The sequence below is a fragment of the Dendrobates tinctorius genome, unplaced genomic scaffold (assembly GCF_039654945.1).
Source record: "Dendrobates tinctorius isolate UK_male_01 unplaced genomic scaffold, ASM3965494v1 ptg000022l, whole genome shotgun sequence".
NCBI lineage: Eukaryota > Metazoa > Chordata > Amphibia > Anura > Dendrobatidae > Dendrobates > Dendrobates tinctorius.
The window spans coordinates 503,341-517,342 of NW_027361690.1; the positions used below are offsets into that span (position 1 = coordinate 503,341).

Genomic DNA, 14,002 nt, shown 5'->3' on the forward strand with positions numbered 1-14,002 from the left:
CAGAAAACGTTTGACCTCTGTCATTGCCATCAAAAGTTACATAACAAAATATGTAACAAAATATTGAGATGAACTTTTGTTAGTGACCAAATACTTATTTTCCACCATAATTTGCAAATAAATCTTGCCAAATCAGACAAGGCGATCTGGATTTGTTTTCATATTTTGACTCTCATAGTTGTGGTCTACCTATGATGTCAGTTGCAGGCCTCTCTCATCTTTTTTTTAAGAGGGTGAGCTTGCACAACTGGTGGCTGACTAAATCCTTTTTTCCCCACACTGTATCTCATCATGCTCTGCTTATAGACACCTTAGGATCATAGGGTTCCAAAGTATTTATCTGTGCTTTATACACAAACTTAGTGGCAGTCAAGACTAATTCCTTTTCCGTGCCGACTGTCAGGATGTGATTTGCTTGCACCTCGCTGTCTCACCTGCAGTCAATATCAAGCTGATCCAACTCTACATCATATATCAAACCTATTTAAAGGATTATTTAAATCTTCATAGATGGATATTATCTGAATACAATATATCTGATATTACACATCGTTGCCTAGGAGACCAACCACTGCTGCTGTCTAGCTTGCCGGCATTATGTTGAAGCTGGCCAGGATTAGGAAGCAACAGCTTCCTGTCTAGCAGTTGTGGTCGGTCTCAAAGACAACAAACAGTAAACAATAGAAAAGTTAGTATTTCAAGGATGGCTGAAACTTTTAGTAAGAAGAAAATTGTAAAATTGCTTGTATTTACATGCACTTTCCGATAATACACATTTATAAAGATGGGAATAACCCTGTTTATCATTCTCCTTTTGCGTCTGACATCTAGAAGCAGCAGGCACTATAACGTCACCACATAGCACCCGCTGCATTGAGATGTGTGGCTTCGTCAGAGCGGTCACTGCAGAGATCGGAGCAGCGGAGGAACAAGGAGGAGAGGTTAGTGTAATATCTTTTTTTTAAAAATTAGTGAGAACATTGTGGTGACCAGAATACTGTATGGAGGACTTTGGGGGTGTATTATACTATATGGAGGACTATGGGGAGTGCATTATACTATATAAAGGACTATTGGGAGTGTATTATTCTTACTGTATGGAGGACTATGGGGAGTGCATTATACTATATAAAAGACTATGGCGAGTGCATTATACCATTGGGATGACTATTAGAAAAGCATTAAATTTCATGAAGAACTAAAGATAGTGCATTATACTATATGGAGAACTATGGAGTAAATTATACAGTGTGCATGACTATGGAGGCTGCATTATACTATATAGAGGACTATGGGAGTGCATTATACTATATCAAGGTCTATGGGGAATGCATTACACTATATGGAGGACTATGGGGAGTGCATTATACTATTTTGAGGACTATGCAGTGCATTATGCTACAGTATATGGAGAGTGCATTATACTATATGGATGACTGTGAGTTGCATGGTAATACATGGAAGACTAGGGGGAGTGCGTTATAATATATGGAGTACTATGGTGCCTATTATACTATATGGAGGGATATGGGGTGCAGTATGCTATATGGAGGACTATGGGGGTACTATATTATACAGAGGACTATGGGGAGTGCATTATGCCATATGGAGGACAACTGGGTGCATTATTCTAGATGGAGGACTATTGGGAGTGTGTTACACTATATGATGACTATGGGGTGCATTATACTATTTAGAGGACTAAGGGGATGTATTAAACTATGTGGAAGACTATGAGGGGACATTGTACTACATTGAGATCTATGGCGTGCACTATGCTATATGGAGGACTATGGGGAGTGCATTATACTATATGGAGGACTAAGGGGTCTATTATACTATATAGAGGCGTATGATGTGCATTATGCTATATTGAGGACTATGGCATGCATTATGCTATGCAGATGAGGAGGGCATGTACTTTATGGAGGACTATGGGGAGTGCATTATACTATATGGAGGGATATGGTGTGCATTATTCTACATGGAGGCCTATGGAGAGTGCATTATACTATATGGAGTACTATGCGGTCCATTATACTATATGGAGGGATATGCTGTACATTATCCTATATAGAGGATTATGGGGTGCATTGTAAGGTGCCATAACGATACTGTGACGGACTCAGCTCCTGCTGAGCCCATTTTTTGAGTGGACCCTCTGGGTCGTGGCACCCACCCACCGAGGGCGAGCTGACCTTGTGAGAATCCACCCCCTATACAGGGAGTGTCAGGGGCAAGACCAAGGGGGTGAGCCACCACGACTGCTGGGACCAGACGGCCGGCTCAGGGGACACTAGACGAGTGTCTGACGACAAGGACGAGCAGGAAGCAAGACGAGACTAGACGTAGGTGCAAGGTATCTTCATTAGAATAACACAAGATCACATACAGAGAAAACAAGCAAAACGTGCAAGGTGCGCGCGTGGGCATGCCAAGGTCCATAACATGGTACGTGCCAGATGGCACGCCTAGGCACAGGTAATGGCATGATGGCATCGGACTCCGGACTGCTGGCAAACCGACAGGGTCCAGGGATCAGGCTGCGGACGTCAGCTCCGGACATCAGGCCGCAGTCATCTGGTTCCGGACCTCTGGCAATGGTCGGCAGGTTGCGGGCATCCGGCAGGCAAACCAGGGTTCAGGCAAGGAGGCACGACAGATATCCAAGCAGGGTGCGTGTTTAGGGAACACGCCAAGGTCCAAGGCTAGGTGCGTGTGTAGGGGACACGCCAAGGTCCAAGGCTAGGTGCGTGTGTAGGGGACACGCCAGGGTTCAAAGCAAGGTGCGTGTGTAGGGGACACACCAGGGTTCACAAACGAGACAGGGTGCATGTGTAGAGCCACGCCAAAGCATAGGATAAGACAGAGTGCGTGTAGAGACACGCCAAGGTACAAGACAGAGTGCGTGTAGAGACACGCCAAGGTACAAGGTACAAGACAGAGTGCGTGTAGAGACACGCCAAGGTACAAGACAGAGTGCGTGTTGAGACACACAAAGGCACAAGACAGGGTGCGTGTAGAGACACGCCAAGGTTCAAGGCAGGGTGCGTGCTAGAAGCCACGCCAGGCACAAGGAAGGGCTGCGTGCTAGGAGCCACGCAGGGACGCACACCTCACTGGCCAATGCACACGGCTGTAACGCCAGCACGAGGCACGACTAAGGCACAGGAGGGGGCAAAGGAACCTTCGTGCTAGGAGCCACGCCAGGTTCAGGGCAGGGTGCGTGCTAGGAGCCACGCCAGGGTTCAAGGCAAGGTGCGTGCTAGGAGCCACGCCAGGGTTCAAGGCAGGGTGCGTGCTAGGAGCCACGCCAGGGTTCAAGGCAGGGTGCGTGCTAGGAGCCACGCAGGGGGCACGCCACACTGGCCAGTGCACACGGCTGTACACAAACACGTGGCACTTACCACGGCACAGGAGACGGCCAAGGGGAACCCACGCCGGGGTTCAATGCAAGTACAAGGCAGGGAACAAGGCAAGGAACACAAGCAGAAACAGAGCCAGGTCAGAGCGAGGACAGAGTCTAGCAGCGGAGCGTAGGCAGAAGCCCAGAGCCGGGCCAAGGGAAGACCTTGGGACTAGACAAAGAAACGAGCACTAAGGAAAGGAGAAATGGTGCGTGTGCCAGGGAGCACTACAGAGCACCATAGGAGAGAGCGAGGCAGAGCAAGCAAAGACTGAGACCATAGGGAGGAACACAAAGCAAGGAATAGCAAGGCAGAGAACACAGGGAGGACTACAAGTCAAAGCAAGACATGGCAAAACAGGCGAGGCAGAGAACAAAGGAAGGACTACAAGTCAAAGCATAGCTAAGGCGAGACATAGCAAAACAGACTAAGACAAAGAACAGCAGAAGGACTACAAGGCAAAGCAAGGCAAAGACAAACATGGCACGAGAGACAACACAAGACATGGCACAAGACAAGAGGCGGAATATGAGCACGGAGCGTGTGCAGAGACGCACTACAGAGCAAAGCGCAAGGGTACAGAATAGAGGGAGCAACCCCACAGACCCAGAGCCTTGCAGGGAAGCAACACAATAATCAGGCCCTGAGCATAGGAAGAGGCGGCATGATATAGGGCATAGCACCTCCTCCTCCAGGTCAGGACCAGGGGAGAACTTCCGGATTCTAGACATGACGAGATGATAGCAGAACCAGACAGTGCAGGATCTTAGGAAACGTCACATGATCAGGGTTTCAGACATGACGAGATGATCACCGAACCAACCAGTGCAGGATCCTAGGAAGAACACATGATCCGGGATTCTAGACATGACGAGATGATTGCAGAACCAGACAGTGCAGGATCTTAAGAAACATCACATGATCAAGGACTCCAGACATGACGAGAAGTTCACAGAAGGCAGAGCAGAAACGCAGGGATCCTGCAGCTCAGACATGAGGTGAGTCTGCACACAGCTCTAGCGAACATGCAGGACAGCAGACAAAACATGCGCATGCACATCGCTCCAGGAGTTCTTGAGACAAACAGACATGGCAGACATGGCGGACGTGACAGTACCCCCCTCTTTAAGCCCCCTCTCACCGGGGCTGGAAAGAAGAAAAAAAAAAAAATTTTCTTCGGCAGAAACCAGAGTTTAGTACAAACCACTCCAACAATGTTGATCCGACATCTGAAACGGACACCTGCACCGGTCAAGACACAGGAGCCACTAACGAGACATGAAGATCCAGTGGGCAGGACTGCGGTTAGACAAGCAAGTCTTCTTACTCTGGCTGCCATCATTTCCAAATGAGTCCAGAGGTCAAGGGCCAGGTCTGATTTACATCAGAAGAGTGGCCGGGGTACCGCCATATTCAGGAGAGTCCAGGAGACAGAGCAGATCAGATTCTATAACAGACGGGTCATCAGACGGGTAGCCGAGGTACCAGCGGAGTCCATGGCCTGATTAACTATGACGGACTCAGCTCCTGCTGAGCCCATTTTTTGAGTGGACCCTCTGGGTCGTGGCACCCACCCACCGAGGGCGAGCTGACCTTGTGAGAATCCACCCCCTATACAGGGAGTGTCAGGGGCAAGACCAAGGGGGTGAGCCACCACGACTGCTGGGACCAGACGGCCGGCTCAGGGGACACTAGACGAGTGTCTGACGACAAGGACGAGCAGGAAGCAAGACGAGACTAGACGTAGGTGCAAGGTATCTTCATTAGAATAACACAAGATCACATACAGAGAAAACAAGCAAAACGTGCAAGGTGCGCGCGTGGGCATGCCAAGGTCCATAACATGGTACGTGCCAGATGGCACGCCTAGGCACAGGTAATGGCATGATGGCATCGGACTCCGGACTGCTGGCAAACCGACAGGGTCCAGGGATCAGGCTGCGGACGTCAGCTCCGGACATCAGGCCGCAGTCATCTGGTTCCGGACCTCTGGCAACGGTCGGCAGGTTCCAGGCATCCGGCAGGCAAACCAGGGTTCAGGCAAGGAGGCACGACAGATATCCAAGCAGGGTGCGTGTTTAGGGAACACGCCAAGGTCCAAGGCTAGGTGCGTGTGTAGGGGACACGCCAAGGTCCAAGGCTAGGTGCGTGTGTAGGGGACACGCCAGGGTTCAAAGCAAGGTGCGTGTGTAGGGGACACGCCAGGGTTCACAAACGAGACAGGGTGCATGTGTAGAGCCACGCCAAAGCATAGGATAAGACAGAGTGCGTGTAGAGACACGCCAAGGTACAAGACAGAGTGCGTGTAGAGACACGCCAAGGTACAAGGTACAAGACAGAGTGCGTGTAGAGACACGCCAAGGTACAAGACAGAGTGCGTGTTGAGACACGCAAAGGCACAAGACAGGGTGCGTGTAGAGACACGCCAAGGTTCAAGGCAGGGTGCGTGCTAGAAGCCACGCCAGGCACAAGGAAGGGCTGCGTGCTAGGAGCCACGCAGGGACGCACACCTCACTGGCCAATGCACACGGCTGTAACGCCAGCACGAGGCACGACTAAGGCACAGGAGGGGGCAAAGGAACCTTCGTGCTAGGAGCCACGCCAGGTTCAGGGCAGGGTGCGTGCTAGGAGCCATGCCAGGGTTCAAGGCAGGGTGCGTGCTAGGAGCCACGCCAGGGTTCAAGGCAGGGTGCGTGCTAGGAGCCACGCAGGGGGCACGCCACACTGGCCAGTGCACACGGCTGTACACAAACACGTGGCACTTACCACGGCACAGGAGACGGCCAAGGGGAACCCACGCCGGGGTTCAATGCAAGTACAAGGCAGGGAACAAGGCAAGGAACACAAGCAGAAACAGAGCCAGGTCAGAGCGAGGACAGAGTCTAGCAGCGGAGCGTAGGCAGAAGTCCAGAGCCGGGCCAAGGGAAGACCTTGGGACTAGACAAAGAAACGAGCACTAAGGAGAGGAGAAATGGTGCGTGTGCCAGGGAGCACTACAGAGCACCATAGGAGAGAGCGAGGCAGAGCAAGCAAAGACTGAGACCATAGGGAGGAACACAAAGCAAGGAATAGCAAGGCAGAGAACACAGGGAGGACTACAAGTCAAAGCAAGACATGGCAAAACAGGCGAGGCAGAGAACAAAGGAAGGACTACAAGTCAAAGCATAGCTAAGGCGAGACATAGCAAAACAGACTAAGACAAAGAACAGCAGAAGGACTACAAGGCAAAGCAAGGCAAAGACAAACATGGCACGAGAGACAACACAAGACATGGCACAAGACAAGAGGCGGAATACGAGCACGGAGCGTGTGCAGAGACGCACTACAGAGCAAAGCGCAAGGGTACAGAATAGAGGGAGCAACCCCACAGACCCAGAGCCTTGCAGGGAAGCAACACAATAATCAGGCCCTGAGCATAAGAAGAGGCGGCATGATATAGGGCATAGCACCTCCTCCTCCAGGTCAGGACCAGGGGAGAACTTCCGGATTCTAGACATGACGAGATGATAGCAGAACCAGACAGTGCAGGATCTTAGGAAACGTCACATGATCAGGGTTTCAGACATGACGAGATGATCACCGAACCAACCAGTGCAGGATCCTAGGAAGAACACATGATCTGGGATTCTAGACATGACGAGATGATTGCAGAACCAGACAGTGCAGGATCTTAAGAAACATCACATGATCAAGGACTCCAGACATGACGAGAAGATCACAGAAGGCAGAGCAGAAACGCAGGGATCCTGCAGCTCAGACATGAGGTGAGTCTGCACACAGCTCTAGCGAACATGCAGGACAGCAGACAAAACATGCGCATGCACATCGCTCCAGGAGTTCTTGAGACAAACAGACATGGCAGACATGGCGGACGTGACAGATAAGATGTGAGGAAAATCATCCTTATCATTATGGCATCTTCCATAATAGATTATGTTGTGTTTATATGGAGGACTATGTAGAGTGCATTATACTAGATAGAGGGCTAGGGATGCATTATACTATATGGAGGACTACAGGGTCCATTATATTGAGGACTATGGGGAGTAAATTATACTATGTGAAGGATTATGAGGTGATGTATACTAAATAGAGTATGGGGAGTGCATTATCCTATATGGATGACAAAGGGGATGTTAGGGATGGCGAAACGCACTAAATATTAAATAATAGAAAGTGCGTTCGCCGCCCGGGGTCCAGTAGGTGTTAAAACCGCTGCTAGACAATGGCAGATGCGCTATATGGCGGTATAATGCGCATGGGTTCAACGTCACCTGATGTGCGCGAGCGGACTCTGTCAACTCACAGAAGCGCTGCAACATAAACATAAACACCGAAACTGTTAGACTCACAGGTCTCAGCGAAATTACACGCACGGTATCAGGTCACAGGACAGGGTCCAAGACAGGGGACGGTGTCCGTCTAGACCTACTGTGCATGCGGTGTCTCTACTGCGGACGCCGGTAAGTGCTGCTGAATGCAGCGTGGCAACAGACACAGCCGCTATGCGATAGTGCCATGAGAGACGTGACACCACCGGATGCTAGTGTAGAGGTGCGGTGTGCACAGTGGCCTAAGGTTTGCCACTGACTGGTGCTGACTCTTTCTATGGTTCCCTATTCTCATGCGTAATATCAGAGGGAAGGGAATCTTAATAAGTCAGTCACCAGAATCATACATCCATCACCATTCACACATCTAGCAAGAAGAGTCTATACTAGCGCATGGCCAAGCGGCCATGCGGGCCTTTTATAGCCGTGCGCTGCCGGGACCTTCCAGATCTCTGAGATGGACCAATCAGATCAGGAGAAGGACCTGAGCACGTGACTCCCGATCTCCAATGGGAGATCATCTCGTGAGCATGCCCAGTAGAGGGACGAGAGGACTTAGCCTCTGGAGTGGCTTGCTGTAGGACAGCCTGCGCTGCTATTGCTGACCCAGAGGTGGCAGCAACAACCAGTCCTACGGAGCTGGTCTGAGAAGAGCGTCTGGGTCGCCGAGATTGCTGTGCAGGCTTTTTTAGCGGTCGAGGGAGAATGGGAGACCACTGGATGCAAGGCTCTGGATTCCCACTGTGCAGCTGCAGGAACCTGATGCCTAACAGGGGATGTATTAAACTATACGGAAGACTATGAGGGGTGCATTGTACTACACTGAGGACTATGGCATGCACTATGCTATATGGAGAAGTATGGGGACTGCATTATTCTGTATGGATGACTATAGGGTGCATTAGACTATATGGAAGACTATTGGGAGTGTATTATATTATATGGAGTACTAGGGGGTCTATTATACTATATGGAGGGATATGATGTGCATTATGCCATTTGGAGGACTATGGCATGCATTATACTATGCAGAGTACTATGAGGAGTGCATGATACTTTATGGAGGACTATGGGGGGTGCTTTATACTATGCAGAGGGTTTTGCGATTCATTATACCATATGGCGGGATATGATGTGCATTATGCCACGTGGAGGCCTATGGGGAGTGCATTATACTATATGGAGTTCTATGGTGTCCATTATACTATATGGAGGAATACGATGTATATTATCCTATATGGATGACTATGGGGTTCATTGTACTATAGATAGGACTATGGGGAGTGCATTATACTATATGGAGGACTATTTATTTCCATAGTCCTAAATTTATGAAGGCTAAGTACACTTCAGGATACTAAACACAACATAGTCTATTATGGAAAGTGCCAGAACAATAAGAAGTGAGGAAAACCATACTTCTGGTTTTCTTCACTTCTTACCGTTATGGCACCTTCCAAAATAGATTATGTTGTGTTTATATGGAGGACTATGTAGAGTGCATTATACTATATAGATGGCTAGGGGTGCATTATACTATATGTAGGACTACGGGGTCCATTATATTGAGGACTAGGGGAGTGCATTATACTATGTGGAGGATTTTGGGGTGCTTTATACTAAATGGAGCAGTATGGGGAGTGCATTATACTATATGGAAGACTGTAAGGAGTATACTACTTTTTGGAGGACTATATGGAGTGCATTATTCTGTATGGAGAACTATGGGGAGTGCATTATATGACATGGAGGACTATGGGGAGTGTATTATAATGTGTGGAGGACTATGTAGGTGCAATATACAATGCACTCCCCACTATCCGTTTTCTTCCAAGTTGCATCTGTCAAATGGCCTTAATTGAAACCAACCAGCTCACATTATAATTAAGCTATATTAGTTTCCATGACCATTCTTTTTCTTTTCAATTGTAATGTTTAAATAATCCACAAACAATGAATGATTCTGCATATAATTTTGAAATTGTGCTCCTGGTAAGCCTCACCCCTAATATACAATAGTTTTATTTTTTACTTTTGCTGATATTTTTTCTGAAAAAAGTAATAATTGTAGCAGAAGTGGTCATCAGAGGTTGACCAATCAGAGGGGAGAGGTGCTGCGTTAGGGGTCATGTTACCATAGCTTGTTTTCAAATAATGTTATTGTTTTTCTAGAAATAAACAGGGTGAGGAAATGAAGGTAGGAAGGGAGGGAAGGGAGTGGGGAATAAACAACCTTGTACAGGTACGGAAAAAAATTTATAGAACCCACAAATAGGCATAAAATAACATATGTCGAATAACAACTTGGTACCAAAGCTTGTAACCCTTTCGTTTGCTGGGGGCACCATTGGCTCTATCTGCCTAAGACACCAAAATAACTTGTCCTGACCCTGATCAAGATATTTATAAAAATACTGAAATACATTTCTGTATATGAGAAGCATCTAACCAAAAGCAATATAGATGGTTTATAATTTTTTATGCAATAAAGTTGTTATTAATTTGCAATGATGATAAAAGAAAGTGTATAAATACTGTCACCTTCTGTAGAAAGGAGCAGATGATGATGATTCCGCTCCTCAGGCTTTGGTTTGCACTTTTGCCATTTTTGGACATCCAGGTCTGGATCACACATGACAGAGAGGAGAAGAGCAGGAATGTGTGACATGTGATCTGAGTAGTTGGAGTTTTCCTGGATTCCTACAGCATCGCGATTAACCATATGGCCTTTTGCCTGACCATGGGCAGGAAGGTGAAGAGCATCCGCTTCCCTCCATCTGTCCATGGCCTTGTAGGTGAAGGAGCAGCCGCTGCCTTCTGTCTGTACATGGCCAAGTAGGAGAAGGAGCATCCGCTTCCTTCTTTCAGTCCATATCTAGTAGGTGAAGGAGCAGCCGCTGCCTTCTATCTGTCCATATCCGGTAGTCTTCTCCTTTCCACCACATTGTAGATGAGTCTTCCAGTTGGTGACATAGTAAGTATAGCTGAAAGAAGGCCTTCAATTTCAGCCTTTAATTATTTGCTATGTTGATCCAGAGGAAGGCGAAAAATAACCCTGAGGACTCGTCGTTGGATTATCCTCATATCACGGGAAAAAAATTCCTTCCTGACCCCAAGTATGGCGATCGGAATAAATCCCTGGATGTTTGGTGCTCAAATCTACTTAGATGTTATGTGGTGGAAGCTCGGTAAGTTTGTCACAGTTCAGTGAATGAGAAAGTCTAGTTTCGATGTCTCATCTTATTAATGTAAATCTTCATTCCTGGATGTTACTGGAATGGGGCTGATTGTTATCAGCCTAATAGTCCTGCTGTAAGAAGAGAAATATACACGTCTGAGAATCAACTCTTCACATTCAGTATATACAGTGTACTGAGGGATATAACAATAAGGGATATAGTGGGTAAGTGCGATACTGGGTAGTGATAACATTATGGATGTCTGTAGGTGTTTATACTTACATAGTAATATGGGAATGGTGGGTCGGATCTGCCGCACTCCACATCGCTCCAGTCTATGGAGTGGAAGAACGGGTGGGACCTTATGGATGACGTTATGGCCAATCGGGTAGATGGAGTTTTGCAGAGAAGCTAAATATCGAAAGAGACCATTAGTCATTAGATTATATATTATTACTGATACGTTATTACACAATGTCTATGGACTGTCCACATCTTATCTTCTATCCATTCTTGTAATCCATCGTAATCTTTATCCATCTGATACTACTCACCCCTTTTATGATGTCAGTGGTATTAATGCATATCCATGGTGGAAAATAAGGGATGTGCTCATGCAGAGACTGGTCGTATTCATCCATTGAGCCTTTGCTGTAAAATGGCCAGATCCCCACGCTCATCATATATAGGATGACTCCAAAGGAAAAGGAGTCTGCCAGATGGTTGTATCCTTCTTCATTCATTATCTGTGGGAACATGAGATTGGAGAGAAGCTGAATATACCAGGAAGGGGAATTACACACATACTATTAGGACCGGTCTGTGATTAGAGGTGAGCAGGATACATTGAGATCAGATTATCCTTCAATCCTGCTATCGGCACCAATCACACAGAGATGTTCCTTACCTCAGGCGCCATGTAACCCTGAGTGCCAACAACGTACTCCACTATGTCACCCTCAGACACATTCATGGCTGATGCGCCAAAGTCGGAGATTTTGATGTGTCCGGTGTCTTGGATGAGGATGTTCTCTGGCTTCAGGTCACTGCAGGGAGAAGGAGAAGACACTGATTGTGAGAAATTTTAATGAAAAGAACTTTCTACAATAGATATGTAAGGAGACAACAGAGAGTCACAGGTGCCAGATTTATGGAGGTGAAATGATTACCTATGTATGACGCCGTGTTCATGCAGGAATTGGAGTCCGCACACCATCTCTGCCGCAAAGAGTCTGTGGAGAAGAAAGTAAAGGGTGGATCAGTAGTTACATACACAATCATACAGAGAACATGAGATCACACACGTGTCCTTTTCACCTCATTATTTGCTCTTGTTGTCATTCTCCATTGCTCTAGGACAACAATGTGCGGGCAGCAGATTAACATTCAGTATAAGACATTTACCTTGCTGTCTTTGTGTTAAACAGCATTGAATCTTTCATGTGGTGATTCAGGTCTCCTCCGGCCATATAGTCCATGGCTATTGCATATTCCGTAGGTGTCTCCATAAACGCCCGCATAGACATTAGGTAGGGGCACCCGGCAGCCATTCTCAGGACTTCTACCTCTGTAGAGATTATATCCTCACAAGATCTCTTGTCCATGATTTTAATGGCCAGCAGTCCTTCATTGACCGGATCTGATGCCAAGCTGACCTGGAGAAGAATCAGAACAGATCAGACCAAACTCCCATCTATTACTATGTAATATGTCACTAATTTATCCCAAGTATCATTACATATGAACATCCTGTAATGAATAAGTCCATCCCTCCTATGTATCTGTGCAGGATACATTGAGGAACACGGATAAATATAAATTGGCACTTACTTTTCCATAGTTTCCTTTTCCAAGATCTTTCAGGAACTCAAGACTGTAAAGGATCATAGGTTGGTCTGTGTGGACCAGTCCTCTTTGTGGAGAAATCTGTACACTGGCATCTCCAAGGTCTTGTGCCGGCATGTCCATTGTGTCGTGGGACATCTTATCCATTCCATCTGCTGAGATGATACAAGATTTATTATTAACCCTTTAGCAAATTCATAATGGAAATGGTTGTCATGTTGTGCAGCAGATGTATGGAGCGGGCTCAGGAGCTGAGCATGCATCGTGCCAATGCCTGCTGTATTACATAGCTGCCACATGCCCATAACTGCAGCCACCAGAGCGTTCTCCGATTACTGCTGTTTAACCATTTCAAAGCTGACAGTGGCATTTAAATGAAGTCAATGGTGTATTATGTGCACCAGCAGCCATTACCCCTCCCCCCAGGACACAGCTGCAGGGGGTCAATTGTTTGAAATGACTACCTGGTCCCGCTGAAAGCCCCTGTCTTTCAGATTCCTCCTTCTGTTAAGACCAGCCTGGCTTAATTTCATATGAGAACATTAATTTAGCTATATACAGTTCTATCACAGTATATAGTACAAGCGATCAGAAAATCACAGGTTCAAGTCCCCTAAGGAGACTAAAGAAAAGTAAAAAAATTATTAGCCTCCTTATTAATACCATTAATAAAAATATTAATTTGTATATCTAGTACCACCGCATCTGTATAAATCCGATGTACAAAAACATAATATCAATTAACCCAAACAGTAAACACTGAAGTGAGAAAAAGAAAATTGAAACATCAGAATTGTGTTTTTTGAGGGCGCCGTATCCACCTAAAAAATGCAATATAAAGATATCACAATGTCCGGTCTACCCAGGAGAGGGATCAATAAAAGCTAGAACTCGACACACAGAAAACAAGTCCTCACACAGCTCCATCGAGCTATCAAAATCAAAAAGATACAATGTTTCACAATATGGGGACACTACACTTTTTTTTTTATAAAATTCCTTAATTCCTTTCACCACTTAATTGAAAAAAAAAACAGATATATGTTCATTATTGCCCTAGTTGTAACTGACATTGGAAACATTTTGGAAGGTCATTTTTACCACTCCATTAACACAGTAAAAAAAAAAAAAATCAGTGACTAAATAACTTTTTTCCATAATTTTACCACATTTTGAATCATTTTCCCCATTTTCCAGAACATTGAATAGTGTACAAAACTACAGCTCTGTCCACTAAAAA

The 14,002-nt window shown here is 46.4% G+C and overlaps 1 protein-coding gene across 1 annotated transcript in view; it reads right to left on the reverse strand.

Moving 5' to 3' along the window:
- The window catches only part of LOC141084014 (uncharacterized), a 56,260-nt gene extending 43,505 nt beyond the window's left edge, over positions 1–12,755 (reverse strand). Inside the window, exons 1-2 of the mRNA XM_073568392.1 lie at positions 12,748–12,755; positions 11,825–11,963 (exon numbers count right to left, since the gene is read on the reverse strand). Coding sequence (XP_073424493.1) covers positions 11,825–11,963; positions 12,748–12,755 — 147 coding nt within the window. The remainder of the gene's footprint in view (positions 1–11,824; positions 11,964–12,747) is intronic.
- Between the last annotated feature and the right edge of the window lie 1,247 nt (positions 12,756–14,002).